The following is a 16,700-nucleotide window of genomic DNA, read 5'->3' as shown; positions in this document are numbered from 1 at the left end:
TTCTAGCAGCGAAAAATACTAAAACTAACGTCTGTACACCTACTGTAACTTCTTTATTGTTTGAAACTATAACTTCAACTCACCTTGGGTTGTACCTCTACTTCTACCACTTGGTTCTTGTTCATGCAATCTTTGACAAATCCTTCGACATTGCTGTTGAACTTCATGAAGATCACATAGGCGGCGTAGCCCGTGAGCAGCGTGATACTTTCCCACATGGAGATGACGTTATCCAGGAAGAAGATGATGAGCAAGATCAGATCCAGGATATAGAAGGATACGTCACGGAAGAGTGGCCACCACGTCAAGTTGAGGATCTCCTTGGAGAAGATGGCGCACATCCCAATGACAAAGAGGATGTTGAAGACGGCCGAGCCCACGATGGTGCCGATGCCCACGTTGCTGTGCGAGATGAAAACGCCGATGACGGAGGTGAAGAGCTCTGGAGCTGATCCTCCCGCCGCCATGAAGGTGGCGCCCGCAACGTCATCGGAAATGGTCAGCTTCTCTGTGATAACTGTCAGCGCCGGGACGAAGAACTCGTCGCAAACGATTGCTAACGCGATGAACATGTAGATCATGCCAAACATGTGGAGGACCACTGCTCCTTGGCGCCTCTGGGAGAGGGTAAAAATGTCTGGTGGATACTCCCCCTGGCTGTCGTTGCTATCTGCTGTAGATTTCATGGCTATTGGCATGTCCGCTGACACGTTGGGGTCTCTCTGGTGTTGGGTAAAAAGTAGGGTCCTGTGTGGGGCCGACTGATGGAGACTCTCCTGGGGGAGCACTGGCTCGCTGACACCTCCTGAGTTCCAGGTAAAGGCACTGAAGGAGACAGCACTTAAGGCCACCAGACTGAAGACCAACCCCAAGATTCGCGCGGGCCTGAACTTTTTCCTCAGACACCGACGGCCCAGCTGCTTACAGGCAGGACCCAATATGGGTCTTGGCTCTGGAGTATCCATGCAGGGCTGATCTGAACCCATGTCTATGCAGCTTTTGGTGTCCTCTCTCTCAATAGGTGCGCAGAAGAGGGGAGAGTGGCGGAGCAAGTTTCACCGGAGACAACGCATCATGTCGTGTTTGGTTTCAAACGAACTGAATTGACAGTAGGTGCTTCCCAGGGTCTGGCTTGCCAAATGATGTCGTCATATTCGCCTCTGATGGACAAAACAAGGAAGAAAAAAAGTTAATACCGAGTGAGGGAAATTGAAGAGGTGATTTTGATATTTTACACAAGGTTTATTTGGTTGGTTATTAGTGGTCCTGAAAATCTAAGATAGAATGATTACAAATTATTAATTTGTCATAGTCAAACTAAACACGCTAAGATTAAACAACCAGCAAATCAGTGTCACTGTAGAAGACTCCACTATAAACCCACTCCCCAAAAAACATCAGGCTATAAGGAGACATTTAGCAAACTAGATCCAAGAATTAGAGCCATGCATGTGCGGCTACTCTGCCTAAAGCATTTTTAATACATATGACAGGAACACTGTTTCAAACTGTTTCCATCTGAGAGATGGATGCAAGCAGTTAAACAAAGACGCATACTAAGGAAAAATACATGCAGAATTCACATGATCTGAAGTCTGAACATTTGCACGCAAATCCACCATGACTTTGTCATTTTTGGCCTCATAGCGGAACACCATCAGCCCCCCTACTATCGAGTGGATTTCTGAATCAACAGCACTCCACGTTTCCAAGTAAACCAATTCAAACCACAAGATATGCGAGCAGAGAGAAAACTTATCTCACTGACAGATGATTGCAGCTGATCCTGATCGAACCCTTTCAATTCTGATTTTATCCGGACTTGCAGCTGTTCAACAAAAATCATAATGATTTTTTTTCAATTTATTTATCTATTACCTGGGAAAATATCACGAAAAGGCCGACGGTTTACGGACACCACAGGGCTGCAGTCCAAGATTGTAAACATGTAGCCTCCGACGATGCTGCGCAAGTGGAAGCACATCAAAACACGCACGCCGTGTCCTATTTGACTTTTCACTGATGCTGCACGGATGGTCTGACATACCAGCTCCACTGACAACTCTTTCCCCCCGTCTGCCCTTCAATAATGCATTCGCCCTTTCAGAGGCATCACCACAGCAGAAACAGCTCTAAGCATCACCCCCACGAACATTAAGTTCCCTGGCGCGGCGCATGACGCGTGGACAGGCTGCAGACCGCGTCCTTACCTTTGAAAGAGGCGAGAAAACAGCCGCACGGCACAGCAGCAGCAGCAGGTTGAAATTAGGAAATCGTCTCCGGTGCCCTCTTGCTCTCATTGAGCAAAGTGTGACCGGTCTGAGCTCTCCAGCGACAGAGGAGGAGCTTTAGATTGAGGGGTGGGGTGAGTATTGGGGGGGTTTGAATGCGCTCACCTCTCTCCCTCACAGCAGCAGCAGCAGCATCTCTGCCGTCTGGGATGAGACAGAGAGCGAGAGAGAGAGAGAGAAAAATCTCCCAGTCGGAAAGACCTCTCTAAAGTGGCAGAATACTGTGCTGGGCTGGGCTGACCACGTGAACCTGGCGGTTTATTATTAAAGCCAGGTAAGTGGCAGACAGCGCATCCATCCCTCAGCTGATCACGCAGTGGGGGCGTTGGTGATGTTTCATTTTGAGGGAGGAGTTGCCGTGGTTACACAGTAAAGGCAGTATTTCCACTGATCCCCCTCCCCCGATGGCGGAACAGGTGGATATGCCTCAGCTTAGAAAATGATTTGTGTGCATGGCTGGGGTCACCTCAAGGTTACACGCGCGTGATGGATCCATTTCTTAAAGATAACCCTGGAGCCAAGCGATGCAGCATTTTAAAGACCATGCTCCAGATAGAATTCAGCCTTTTTTTTTTTTTACCCCCCATTACACCTCTGCTCGGTTTTGGGAAGGTTTAGTTTCTTGCCAAATGTTTAATGAGATCATTCAGGTCCGCTGTCACATCTTTCTGTTCATCGTGGAAGAGGCTCTGCCCCAGCAGCTTAGCTTGGCTTACCTCAGCATATAGAAAACAAGAGGAAAACGCAGTTGCCTACCAGCTCTTCTGTTTTCTTTCTTTTGCTTGTATGTTTAAACTTTACCGCATTATTATTTACTGGACTGATTCGTAATAATGTGCATTTACTTCCTGGTAGAGCATGATCGATATATCAGCCCCCAGATTAGCTACTTGATTAGCTATATTATCTTTTGTTGTTGTTGGTGGTGGTGGTGGTGGTGGGGGGGTTGGGGTTGACACTGGATAGATGACAAGGAAGAAACACCCTTCATGAGTTTTGATATTGCATATTTTGTCCACTAGAGGGCGTTTTCCCTGTTGGCCACAGGACAAAACACAAACAACCGGCTCATCCCTGCAGTCGGAGAAAAGGTAGAGGAGTTATCCACTTAAATAATTACACTTAGCAAATTGTTAGGGAAACCTGATTATGTTTCATGTGTCTAAGAGAGGAAAAATTTGCAAAAGTTTCAAGTTTTCTACTCACCGTAAACTGATATCAGTCTTAAAAATCCCATATCAGCAATTATCTACTTCCTGAAGTTTCACTAATTAATTTTTCCCCTTCACATTTACTTGGCAAAGAGTCAAACAATATATTATGGGTTAATCTGCACACTTAAGCCAGTTACCTTAACACCTCTTTCATCACGTTTAACTACCTTTATAAAAGAAAAATAATCTCACATTCTTTAAAAAGGAAATGTTTCTTTCATGTCTTTTGGGTCTCTGTGTCACACATACATACATGTTTCATTCATTACTGCTTTTCATTTTTCATACTTAATTATTACAATTATATTGCATAAGCAAAATGCCAAAAGAGCCACATGTTTACAAACATGTTTTATCCACCCACATTAGAAACTCCTTACCTGGTTTAAAAATGCTTCCTTGTCATCTCTTCAGGCAGGGTTGTAATGTTTCCAGCCCACCTGGAGGATGACAATGCAAAGAGAAACTGAGTGAGTATAGCAGGTGGTGGAGTAAAGAATGTGATGGTGTGGCCAAAAAACTCCTGCAGTGTGTACCACTGCATAATAGCACAGTTGTAAAAATCATAGTTTGAGCTTCTTCAGCATGTTCTCCTGCATAAACTGCAGGACATTCGCATCAAACTAGGCATTGACAAACTGACACTTGGGAAATAATTAAAAGTGCAACTTTGTAAATACAAAAATAGGCATGCTCCTAGTCCTGAGTTGTTTGCTTTTATTACCAGTGATGAAAATCACACAAAAGCCAAGTGTCGTAATGGGACTTCCAGTGATCGAGAGGCGAATGATGGCAAGACGACCTGAAAGAGGACAGTGGCCAACTTTAAATCAAATATGGTCATTTTTATGACAAAATCATGAAAATAAACCTATGAAAACTTTAAAGATCACATGAGCTTTATTCAAGAGTGGCAAGTAGAGTATGTACCCCTCCACACTGAAAGAAGCCAGTTGAGGTGCTTCAGGCATCTGATTAGGATGGCTCCTGGATGCCTTCTAGGTGAGATGTTTCAGGTATCCACAGCTAGGAGGAGACCCAGGACATGCTGGATGAAACATGTTTCTCTGCTGCTTATACCAGTCTGGGATAAGCAGCATCTCCTCAGGCATCTCCTCAGACTGCTGCTCAGCTATTTATCAGGCCGGACCCAGATAAATAGCTGAAAATGAATGAATGGATGGATGAGCGTCATATTCCAGTTTGCTTCATTTGGAATATGTCAGCCCATGCCACCTCTTCATCTCACAAAACCCTGCAGTCCCCCGGGGCAGCCATGTTTCCCCCTCACGTCAAATAAGTCCCCAGCTACTTAGTAGCCCGTGGGACAATTCATGTTGGCCTGACACAGACAAATAATCTTTATGCAGTGTGACAAAGTATGTGTGACACTAATGGTCTGGTGCTGTATGACAAATCACGATTCACTGACCTCATTGATTTCCCCCTCTGCTAACCTCTCTTGTACCCTGTGGCTGTTTCTTGTTACCTAACAGGAAACACAGAGGCAGAGAGATTTAACTTACATCACATTATTGATAGTATGATGTTTTGTGACCAGTAACCATTATGGTTTTTGGTAAGGAATTTATTTGCTCAGTGAGCAGCTCTTGTACTGGTACGTATCGTGTTTTGTCCATCCATCCATCCATCCATCCATCCATCCATCCATCCATCCATCCATCCATCCATCCATCCATCCATCTCCATCAAATTTAATAATAATACAAACACCTGTGGAGTTCCCCTGTAGCCTGTGTCCAGGTAGGTGTGAAAGTAAATCAAGAAACCTGATCTAAGTATTGATTTTATGACACCAAATGGCCAATAGCTGAGCCTTTTTCATGCTTCCACACCAGCAGCACACCCTGGACTGGACAGAAACATGTTGTTTTCTGTCTCATGGATGGACATGCATGAAATGTCTCAGGAAATATTTTACATTTCCTGAAGAAGCACTGACTTGGTTTTTGAAAATTAAGTGATGAAAGGTCAAAATGACTTTGTCCTGCAGTCGCTTGAAAGACACACTTCTCTGTTCGATTTGGCCACACTTTAATTCGTGAGCGCTGGTGGGAAAACATGAGCCTATTTCATTCACACTTACAGTCCTGCTGCACATGCAGTAGAGCAGCATCACAGGTAGATGACATGATGGTGCAAGTTATAAGTTTGTGAAATTAGCAACCATTATTGGAAAGTTAAACAGTGATAAATATTACATATTGCATTTATGCAGTAGGAATGTGAACATTGTCTGAAATATAGAGATACTGGATATCTTTAGTTTTAAAAACTTGCCCAACCAAAATTCAGTATCAGTCAGGCTCTACTTAAGCTAAATTTGAGGCAGTGTGAGATCATGGCTGCAAACTTACAAACCAAATATAAATACAGTTAATGCACTGCATATTCGATACAGATCTGGATGGACAAGTATGTACCTGGTTACTAGATCATACAACTCTGAACAGGCTTTTTAAATGCTTTTGACTTCTTCAGGGTTGTCTCCAACACAAACATATTGTCTGTAAGCCTGTTTTTCAATTCGTCCATATTTATGCCTATCAGATGAGATCCTATCCAAGCTGTCAGCTCTTTTTCAACAATAGTCCCACAGCACACACGCAAGCCTCTCTTCTACACCCCCAGCACCGAGCGCTCACAATCTGGCTCCGTGTCTAGGATAAAAGTGATGACTGGTCACGGGTCATTTGGGTTGTGGTACAGAGGAAGGGTGATGGTGGCAGTTGTTTTGATATGTGTGAAATAGGTGCTGTGACAAAAACAAATGACCCCTCTCCTCCACACCAGGCCCACCCAACCTACCCTCACTTTGGCCCGACAGCTAAATCCAAGCCTTTGTGTCCCACATTGTTGTAAGGATTTGTGGGCATTGGGGCACGGAGGGGCTGGATAGATAGGGTGATGATAACCAAGCAAGTTTTTTCCGGTGAAGAGGGAAGTACAACCGACTAAAGCAAAGCTATTAAACAAGCTTTTTGCTCTTATAGCTGAGGAAAGAAGTGAAATTGGAGTCTCAAGATAAGCTTTTTCTAAAAGACTTTCTCTGGATTAGATGTCGCAAGCCCCAAATTAATAACCCCACCCATCACAACCACAAGTCTGGACAAAGAGGCTTGAACAGACCACCTGCTCCTTAGGAAAAGGTGGAAATGAGATGATCAGGAAGTGGCAAAAATGGCAGCGTAAACATATTCAAAGCTCAGCATAAAACCAAGACTGTTCCAAGATAATGTGGGCGGGGCCAATTTGTCTTAAAATGAGGGGGGGGGGCATATTCATTTTAGCAGAAGTAGTGCAAAAGGGATTAACCAAACGATAATCCACAAGCAGGTTTGATCGCTGGGTGCTGGGCTGATTAGATGCAAGCACACACTGTGAAAGTGAAACCTGCTTTCATGGTATATGTTAGCGCACGGTGTAGTCCGAAACTTTTCAAACTGGTTTGTAATTTTTGATTTTTGTATTTTCTTTTGATTACTTATTTTTTAAACTACTCGTTGTACTAGGATGGGGTATGGGTGACAGTGTTGCATCATTAACGTGCTGATGCTTGCCCTGGCTAGTCCAGCTGACGTTGTGTGTGTCACTGCACTCAAACAAATCTTTCTTTGCCCTCATAAACGTAAAGCAATAGTCTTAAGTAAAGTGCAGCTGAAATATATTAAATCAGAAGGTTGATTTATCCAAATAATTATTCATTAAGGAAAATATGACTGGTATAACTGAATGTATACCAATCAAGTAAATGTCATTTGACCAGATTCCAATAACTTAAATGTTTTACATTGTACTTGTGTTGAAAAATCACCTGAAGATTTACATTTAGTCAAATTGCAGTCGGCACTTTCTGCATTTTTATGAGTGTAGATTATGAGCTATTTGGAAATAAACCACAATACTGAGAAAACTGAAATCTGTTCAGATTTTTGAGGCCATAAAGCAAAACTCATTAAAGTTTATTCAGAGGGAATCGAAACACATGCAATCCTCCCAGTATTGCTGAAACATTTCAATGAAACCTATAGAAGTCAGCTTCCTACTGACCTTAAAATTTCCAAAGTCACTGGACATGGTGCTTTCAATTCAATTGTATTTATATAGTACCCAATCAAAACAACAGTCACCTCAAAGCGCCTTGTATTGTAGGGTAAAAATAATAGAGAAAATCCCAACAATCAAACAAACCCTTATGAGCAAGCACTTGGCAACAGTGGGAAGGAAAAACACCTTTTTCCCAGGAAGAAACCTTCAGCAGAACCAGACTCAGGAAGTGGCAGCCATCTACTGTGACCAGTTTGGGGTGAGGGGAGGAAGAGAGCCAGGCCACCCTGCTGTGTGCAACTTTTAATTATAAAACTGAAACTTTTTTTAATTAACAACAAAACATGACCTGAACCACAGTGTAACAGCGGTTTCGTGCCTTTTGACCTGTTTAATCTTAACAATATTTTTATATAATTGTTCAGTACTTTGAATGTAACTTTAGTGTGTCCTGCAGAGAGCCTATTAGTATGTTATGGTCAAGATAGTCTGGAGAGTGACAGAGATGCTTCAAAAAGCTAAAAATGGAATGATTAAAAACGTAATTTCCTACGTGTGCTTTTTATGTCATTACCCTAAAGGTTCAGAGGAAACTTCAAAAAGCCCCGCACATTAACATTTGGGCTTGATTTAAAGCTACATTGTGCATTAAAGGAAGAAATACTATCATGAATGGATTTCTGTGCCGGGGTCGTGAAGTCACCTGAAGCAAATCCAATCAATCTTTGCCTTTTGTGACCTTACTGTATTTAATAATGGCGGGGCAATGCTAAAGCAGGACAAGCAAGAGGAAAAGAAAAAAAAAATCATATCGATTTGCTCTCTTCATCCCTCATGTCACATTACTAAAAGCAGGAGGGACAGCATGTGCGGGGTGTCCTTGTGACCTTTGGTGGTGCAACATGCCTTTCAATATTTCATGGCTTTTTTTTTTATCCATGGATGTCCGATGAGGGCCACAGAGCAATATAGGCAATGTAAAGATCAGGGTTTGAGTAAATAACGACCTGACAGTGCAGCAAATATTCTTTGCCTGTTATCGGCTATTGAGAAGCGTGGTGTGAAGGGGCACAGCATTGATACAGGGTGCATGCTGCATTATAAGGTTAATCCTTATGTCAACAGCCCCACAGATGGACTGACCTGCTGGGCGGCAGGGAGTTTATGTTGGGAGGGGGGGGGATACGTCAGTGCTGTCTGTCTGGTTTCGACGAGCAGGAGGTGGGGGTGAATGAGACGGGGTAAAAACCAGACAAGTGAGGAAAAAAAAAAAGTCAAAAAATGTTTCATGCGCCGATGTCATTAGGAAGGCGAAAGCAGAGCTGTAATCCTATTTTAATCGCAGTGGATTTATTAAACAGGAGCAGCAGGTTTAAATCTCAGCAGATTACACAGACGGCCCAAGGAGATGTGGAGAGGGGGGGTCGGAGAGGGTTGCGTAATCAAGTGCACTTAAGGTGATATGGTTCATTTTTGACAAGTCAAGACTGACGATGGGGGGTCGGGGGGTCTTTAAAATACAAAGAAGTCACATCCTTTCAGATTGTGACGAATCGGTTGATGTTTTGCTGGATCAACACCTACATTTCTAATGTTTTGGAATAACTAATTTTGGCGAAGTTAAGATAGAGTGCCAGCTGCAGATGTTACTAATTATTTGGACAAGTGTGCGTGAGCCTCGGTGTCCCTTGGAGTTGGTGCAGATCTCCTTGGCATCCTTTGTTGAAGACCGCGATTCTTGTGAAGAATGGGTTAATCCCAGGTCACGTCGCAGCTGGACTTAATCAAGTCGGTCCCTTAACAGATCAGGAGGAACATGCTTCGACCCTCAGAGGTCACCAGCAGTCAGAGGTTTCAGAACAATTGCAGTGTGAGAGGCTATTTTTATTAATCACGCAGAAATCTTAGAGCAAATTACACAGTTTCCAAACCTTCACAAAATACACAGGTAAATGAGCTGAAGGTGATTTTATTCCTTAACTTACCATTTTATATAATGTCACTTTAAGCATCATTGAATTGTATAGTTTGTAATTTTCATTGTAAAGAAAGGCAGAAAACATGTAAAGTCATTCACCTTCAAAAACAGTGCGAAATATTGCTAAACTTGCCATGAGAAGGTCTAAGTTAAGCACCAAACTACACAGTTTCATGCCCTTAAAATGGACTCGTAAGATGCCAGCACACTCTTCAGAGTGTTGTCGCTGAACTTTGCCTTTGCCAAATGTTTCGTGTAAAAGATTGCCAAGCTCTCCATCTGTTGGCTGAGCGCGGCAAAGCAAGCTTGGCTTGCTTGTGACAAAGCCCAACTTTTTGACAGGGAGCCATTTTGAGTCCTTTCTCTCATCTTTAGAGGTGCAGTAGGTAAGGTGTGTTGTTCAAATACCTGGACTTTTGTTTTATCACCATCTTTGCTATATGGTGATGTGATAAAGAAAGTGCACTCAGTGGAAAATGTTGACTTTTTATGACATATTTGGACAAGCCAAATCTTTGAAAACCGTGACTTCCACTGAAGGTAATCTAACGTTATGGAAGTGCTGACTGGCAGCACCATAAAAACTGTTTTTCAGTCAATAACAAAAACACAGGTTTAATACTGCGCAGTGGAAAAAGTGAGCAAATCTTTGATCTGAGAAACTAGCAATGCCCCATTAAGTAGAAAAAACTTCCTGTAGGAACTGATTCCTACAGTGTAGACCGGGGGTGTCAAACATAAGGCCCGGTGGACCAGAATCGGCCCAGCAAAGATTCCAATTCGGCCAATAGGGCACCTTTGGAAAATGTGAAGAATTGCAGATATTTTATATTTTGACTGTATGTTTAAAACTGTAAGTTTTAGAGATTTTTGTATTGATAAAGGATTCCCTCCCACTGCTAGTACACCAAAGCATTTAAGGGATAGATAAACAATTAAATGACAGAAAAGTTCTTGTTTGCTTGTTTGTTTGTTTGTTTGTTTGTTTGTTTGTTTTACAGTGGATCCACAATAAAAAATGAGAAAAAATTCTGTGAATTAATGAAAACTGTATATAATTTTATAATTACTGGACAGTCTGGGCATCGAACTACCAGATTTTTTTCTGTAATACGCATTTTTTTCTCCTTTCTTACATGACGGTAAATCTAATTTTTGTCTTTGGCATCCCAGGGCATCTGGGGTCTGCTCTAACATGATGGATGAATAAACAGATTTTTAATTTTTTGTAAGTATTTTGTTTAAAATAATAAACCTTTTACGCTTTGAAGACAAAATTACATTAAAATAAAAAAAATAACAATAATATCTTTTTTTGCTCAAAATCATACAAGTTATGAGTCTTGTTGCACTGTAACTCATCATCATTATTACTCACTTTTGCAATACTTTTTTCTTTCAGACGATGACTGAGCATGTTAAAGGACAGATTTTCTATTCCCAAAAACACAGTTTCTGCATATGATCTGTCGTCTGTCTACTACCATCTACTGGATAATGCGTGTATTGCATTTCCTTTAAAATGAAGTACCCTGTATATACACATTTATATGTACACGATGGCTAAATAAAAGTTAGGAGAGGTCCTACAGTGTCATGACGGTACTGTATCAGTACATCATCAGCAGTAATTGTACCTGTGCTTTGTTCTACAGTCATTGGTTTGGACCACTCATAATATTTACCTTGAAAAGGGGTTGTTGTTTCCTGCCTGTGGAAAGTAAACCAGTATTAGACTCCAGCAGACCTTTCCCCCCCATTTATTGCTTCCAATCATGTTAACATAGTACCACCTTAACATGTTAAGCAGAAATTTGAAAGGTTGCAAAACAGCACTAAATTATAATAAGATTAAAGACTGTGTGTAATTTTAATTCAACCGATTTTTGGTTAATTAATTTTTTCTTAAAATCTCATCATGAACATGAAGAACCGTTAATTTCAAATTATAGACACAAAGCCGTTTAAAGGACATGTCGTCAACGTCCCGCCAATAATTACATTATACTTGATGTGTAATAACAACAAGCCACCAGCAGGGGGCAGAGAAGCGCGCATTGGACGCTGTTTAACCCCCATCATCCGCCTGAGTCCTTCCTCTTCCGGTTACGGCGACAGCAGGTATGGCGGCCCCAGCTTTCCTCAGAAACATAATGAGTTTAAAATCGACTGTAATCCTACATTTTAATAAACAAATGTGGTCAATTTCAAGTAAAGATAATACTCACAGGAGCTCTTTACTCTGAACTATGTGGTTATTTCATGACTTAGTGGATTTTAACGACATAGTTTTTGTGTGACATGAGAAGGCCGTTCTCTTGAGTACTGAACACAAGCCGGCGGGGTTGTCTTAGCTTTTAGTAGCGTTTAAATGGATGTTTAAAGGATAAATTAGCTGCAGACGATGTTTCTCTTAAATGAGAGTGACGGTTTAACAAGTCCGGTCAGTGTTTACTTAGCCAACATTAAAGTAAGGGAGAGGACTCTGTTAGCAGGGTTAGCATGGCAGCGGTGTGTACTACAGTTAACTGAATTTTGTTTGTTTTCAGCTTCAAGATGGTGCAGCGCCTGACTTACCGCCGTAGGTTGTCCTACAACACCGCCTCCAACAAAACCAGACTGTAAGTAAACTCTCTCCGGTTGTATTTACTTCTATGCCTGGCTCACTGCATGTCTACCTATATAGAGCTGGTACCCCGACTATGAATACATAATGTCAGCCCAGGGCTGTAGTTGTATATAGGCTAGTAGCTACTATGATACACTGCATCTCCTGTGATGTGATGTTGTGCATGATCCCTCTGAAGAAAACTAAACCACCCTCTTTCTGCTTTTGTGAAGCTCACGGACTCCTGGTAATCGTATTGTGTACCTTTACACTAAGAAGGTCGGCAAGGCCCCCAAGTCAGCATGTGGCATCTGCCCAGGAAGACTGCGTGGAGTAAGTACATCCATTGTAACCTGGAGAAGGTGCTCTGTGTTTAAATTTGTGTTTCAGAACTTGTAGACTTGGATACTAGCATCCCTCACTGCCAAGTGTGGATGAGGTTGATTTATAGTAAAGACAATAGTGCACCAAGCTGTTGAAGCACCATCACATATTTGTTCCTCCTTTTTTTTAATGTACATTTTTACATTAGTCCGGTGAAGTAAGCATTCTGTATTAGATTGGGGATTGAAAAGATAGCGTGGAAAATCCTGCAGTTCTTCCCTGCAACCACAAATGCCTTTTCTTCTGTTGCTGTGACATCACCAGTAGAGATGTCCTGATTTCATGTGCACATAACGTCAACTTTCACAGGAGCAGAAGCTTTTCACCTGGTGGTGTTTGCTTAGTACTACTTTATTAATCCCTGTAACCACTGCCTAATGGTTTGTGCCAATTCCACGTTATAGACGGTGCCTTGGGTTTGTAATGGTGCCAGTGTTTCCAGTGGGGTTTTGTTTGTTTTGTTTTTTTTAAACAGTTCAGTTGATCTCAACATGCCACTTCAGGTTCAGCTAATGTTACTGGGTATATGTCATTTCTTTCAATGGGCAAATGAAGGAACATGTTGCTAATGCGCTAGTTCTCACGCTCTCTCTGTAAACATTCACACTGCCAGGAACAAAGAGTTCGTTAGAACTGCCAAATTTAGTAAATGGTTTGTAGGTAGGTTAACGTTGAAAAGCCCACAGGCGCCACAGCTGGAGTGGTATGGCAGCTGGAAGGATCCAGATGTGGGGTTTTGACACCCAGTTAAACTTTGTTCTGTAATTCTTTTAAGTTCCTTAGTTCAAATGGGTTTTAATTCAGCTATTTTAAAAGTTACAAATACCTCAAAGTATTGATTTCGAACTGGTCCTCTTAGTGCACATGTGCATCATCTTCATCTTTGCTTTGGTGGTTGTAGGGTCATAAGGAGAATTAAGGTCACTCCAGTGTATTAATAAGTAGTTTTTACACTTAAAAGTGCAAATACGTTGAGAAAGGACATTATTAATAAGTGTGTGTACACCTAGAAACATGGTTGTTTCAGGGTTATTCCTGGGGTGATTACGCTAACGACTCTAAACAGGCAGTGTTTGTGTCACCTTTGTTTTTGGGGGGTTTCTTGGGGTTTTTTGTTATTGTTTTAATAGAGGCCTGAACATTTTCCGTCTGACCGTTTGATAAGCTGCTCACTACTCTTGAGTACATTAAATGTACACTTTTGATAAAACCTTCTGAGTTTTCTCAATGCAAGAAGCTCGCTGGTGTATAAGCTAGCTGTGGTTGTTCTTCAGGTAACTGCGAGCTCTTTCTATGATCATATTAAAAACATCACTGCAGTGACCATCATTTGTAGAGCAGTATATATAAATCCACCTTCCTCCAGTTCACTCCTACAGCTTTGTGTCATCAGCACTATGTGATCCACTACAGGCAGGTCTGAATCCAGGGAAGCATGGCAGCGTGCTTTTATAAAGAGAGCTTATAAAATTGCTCGACTGCTATGAGCCCGGCTTTTCCTAGGTTGTGCTGCTGAAAGTGTCTCTGTGCAGTTGCTTGTTCCTCCATTGTTCTTAACATCCATATTTGTGTTCTTACAGATTCGCGCTGTTAGACCTCAAGTTTTGATGAGGCTCTCCAAGACCAAGAAGCACGTTAGCAGGGCCTACGGAGGATCCATGTGCGCCAAGTGTGTGCGTGACAGGTAAAAGATGCACTTCCCTTCATCTCCTGATGCTTGTTACTGAGAAAATACACTGATACAGGCATCAGACTTTAATTTGAAAGCACTAAAATACAAACTTGTTAGGTATGCTGTGATCAGCTAATTCATTTTGTTAATTGATCTCCTTTGTTTTTTATTATTAGGATCAAGCGTGCTTTCCTGATTGAGGAGCAGAAGATCGTTGTCAAGGTGCTCAAGGCACAGGCACAGAGCCAGAAGTCAAAGTAAACTGTGTATTTGTATTGCCACAATAAAAAATGTCAAACAAATCCACTACATGTTGTGAGTCGCAGCATTTTTTTTTTTTCTTTTATTGAAATTGCTGAACAGTGTGTGTGTTTGTGGTCTATTTCAAAGATTTATTTATTGTTTCTCTCTGGTCTTGTGGGAGGTCCCTGGTTAAAGGGGGACCTCACACATGCAGAGCCATCTGTTGTGTTGATCCCTTAGGATTAACGAAGCAAACATGTTTAACAAATGCAAAATTATCACTAAAGATGTTACAATAACATGTTTGGACAGCAGGACTGTTACAGGGAGTCTTTTCAGAAATGTCTCTGGACTGTGAGAGGAAAAGGGTGCACCTGGGATCAAACTCCACAATACTTTTTTTTTCCCTTCAATTTCATTTGGGTTTCTAGGAGTTTCAGATCTTGGTTGTGTTCATGGGGCCCTTTGTGACATGTTTTTGCAGTGTCTAAAGGTGCAGTTCTGCTGAAGAAGACCTTTGCTATGATGGGGTACTTCATGTCTCAGCATAATATTGTACAGCTGTGTTTTTGAGGTATTTGAGTTTCCTGTGCATTATGTGAGTGATCAGTAGTTGATCGCAAGTAAATGGAACAGAAAACCACTATTTTTTTTAGGCTTCTGAACCCCCTGTGCCCTAACGTAAGTATTATGACCATGTAATTGACTAAAAGTCACTAAAGCTTTAAAATAAATGCTATGGAGTAGGCTTACCAACTACATTTTAAAGTACCAAAATGAAATATTTCATTAAATGTGGTTTCTTTAAACCACTGGTCCAATTCACTGATACAGAAGTGTTTAAGCCACCAAGGATGCTAATCAGATGCGTGACTGTTTAAAAGCAACAATCCAAGGTATCACTCAAGAACTCCTTTGGTGGCAGTCATAGTAAAACAAATGTATATTGTGGCATTATCCATGTGTATCTTGAATGGATGCTTGGTCTTGTAACGCCAAACAAATTAATAATTGGTCCTCTGCTGTGTCCTCCAATGGAGGCACTTGAAATGATTAAAGTGACAAGGCACGAACCTCCACCTAGTACAGAGACCATGTACCGGGGACCAACACCACACATTCCATACACTTCTGATGACCCCAGCCAGTTTGCTGTTAACTGTAGTTAGGTTAGGTGCTAATGCTCTCTTATTTTAATAAACAACACTGTCACATGCAAAACTAGGGTGGCACTAGTGGTGGCAAGAGCTCATTTGCCACCACCACCATGCCACGTTCTAGATCTGCCCCTTCCTTTACACCGGCTTTCTTGGCTGTGAAATGCTTACATTCCTTCATTTTCCCTTCCCTTTAACTCAACTCTCAGATCTCACTAACAATTTCCGGGCACTGCACCACACTTCTTGCATATTTCACCGGCTGAGACAAACCTCGGTCCTACTTATAAAAGCTGAAACAGAAGAAATAAGAAAAGGATCATTATCTTCAGCACTGTTAATAACAGTAAGCGACTTTAGTTCATTGTTCCTACTTTTGGCAAAGTTTTGCCATTTTTGCTTTTCCAAGTTCCCTTTAATGTTTATTCGTTACAGTGAATAGGCGGCTGTGTGCACTTTTGAAGACGGGATGTTTTCCTGGACGTTATTTCAGTGTTAGTTCAACAGAGAGAATTGATCATTAGACATTAGACATGGACAAACGTTAGTCCTCGGGCTCTCAGTCTCAAATCATACTTGTGAACTTGTATGACCTCATGAGCGTTCATTGTTGATGAAAGTTTTTATGTGATCTTTGACCCTGTGATTTGTTCTCCTTCTGCCGAGTTTGAAGGGTAATGGATGAAGACGGTGAACAAGCCGCTCGGGCACAGCTGTAGTCCTTTCACTTGCATCTCTACTACAACCAGACTGACAGGCTGGCTGTGATCCTTTGCTATGACAGAGAGAAGCTTGCTACAATATTCCTCCAGAGAATGATGATGGAGTTCTTCAGGAACTGGATTCACAGACCTGACTGACCAAGACCAAGACCTTTGTTTGCACAGCTTCCATGCAGAGACCAGCTGGGAACTTCTGCTGGGCCTTCAGCATCCAACACTGCCTGCACAGATTAAACATTGTTGATGTTGTTTAAAAATAAACAATGAATTAATTAAAATAAGTAATTAAAAGTTACTTTCCTTGTTAATATTCCATACATTCATTTAACAAACATGTTTGTTATATTTGATTACTGCTATTCA

The 16,700-nt window shown here is 41.6% G+C and overlaps 2 protein-coding genes and 1 long non-coding RNA gene across 4 annotated transcripts in view; 2 read left to right on the top strand and 1 right to left on the bottom strand.

The window, feature by feature from the left end:
* LOC116332915 (sodium/potassium/calcium exchanger 2) overlaps positions 1–1,020 on the bottom strand; it is a 44,419-nt gene extending 43,399 nt beyond the window's left edge. For both annotated transcript variants that reach the window (XM_031756011.2, XM_039607896.1), the window contains exon 1: positions 84–1,020. In XM_031756011.2, the coding sequence (XP_031611871.1) occupies positions 84–986 (903 nt within the window). In that variant the 5' untranslated portion in view covers positions 987–1,020. The remainder of the gene's footprint in view (positions 1–83) is intronic.
* Positions 1,021–1,142: 122 nt separating this feature from the next.
* Positions 1,143–3,971, top strand: LOC120437351. The gene is made up of 3 exons (XR_005611050.1): positions 1,143–1,217; positions 3,314–3,382; positions 3,920–3,971. It is a non-coding gene; the product is annotated as an uncharacterized LOC120437351 (long non-coding RNA).
* Positions 3,972–11,586: 7,615 nt separating this feature from the next.
* On the top strand, positions 11,587–14,524 carry rpl34 (ribosomal protein L34). The gene is made up of 5 exons (XM_031756023.2): positions 11,587–11,672; positions 12,101–12,172; positions 12,393–12,492; positions 14,124–14,227; positions 14,392–14,524. The coding sequence occupies exons 2-5, from the start codon at positions 12,108–12,110 to the stop codon at positions 14,474–14,476; spliced, it is 354 nt and encodes a 117-aa protein (XP_031611883.1). The 5' UTR covers positions 11,587–11,672; positions 12,101–12,107; the 3' UTR covers positions 14,477–14,524.
* The last annotated feature ends 2,176 nt before the right edge of the window (positions 14,525–16,700 follow it).

Source organism: Oreochromis aureus, linkage group 3, assembly GCF_013358895.1.
Source record: "Oreochromis aureus strain Israel breed Guangdong linkage group 3, ZZ_aureus, whole genome shotgun sequence".
Lineage (NCBI taxonomy): Eukaryota > Metazoa > Chordata > Actinopteri > Cichliformes > Cichlidae > Oreochromis > Oreochromis aureus.
Note: the sequence above shows the minus strand (reverse complement) of the source record. Positions and strands in the feature narration are given on the sequence as shown.

Bases quoted from the DNA above. Each gene is read 5' to 3' on its own strand.
- rpl34 (XM_031756023.2), top strand. From the start codon at position 12,108: ATGGTGCAGCGCCTGACTTACCGCCGTAGGTTGTCCTACAACACCGCC. The intron at 12,173-12,392 runs GTAAGTAAACTC...GCTTTTGTGAAG, and splicing joins GCCTCCAACAAAACCAGACT to CTCACGGACTCCTGGTAATC. The intron at 14,228-14,391 runs GTAAAAGATGCA...TTTTATTATTAG, and splicing joins GCCAAGTGTGTGCGTGACAG to GATCAAGCGTGCTTTCCTGA.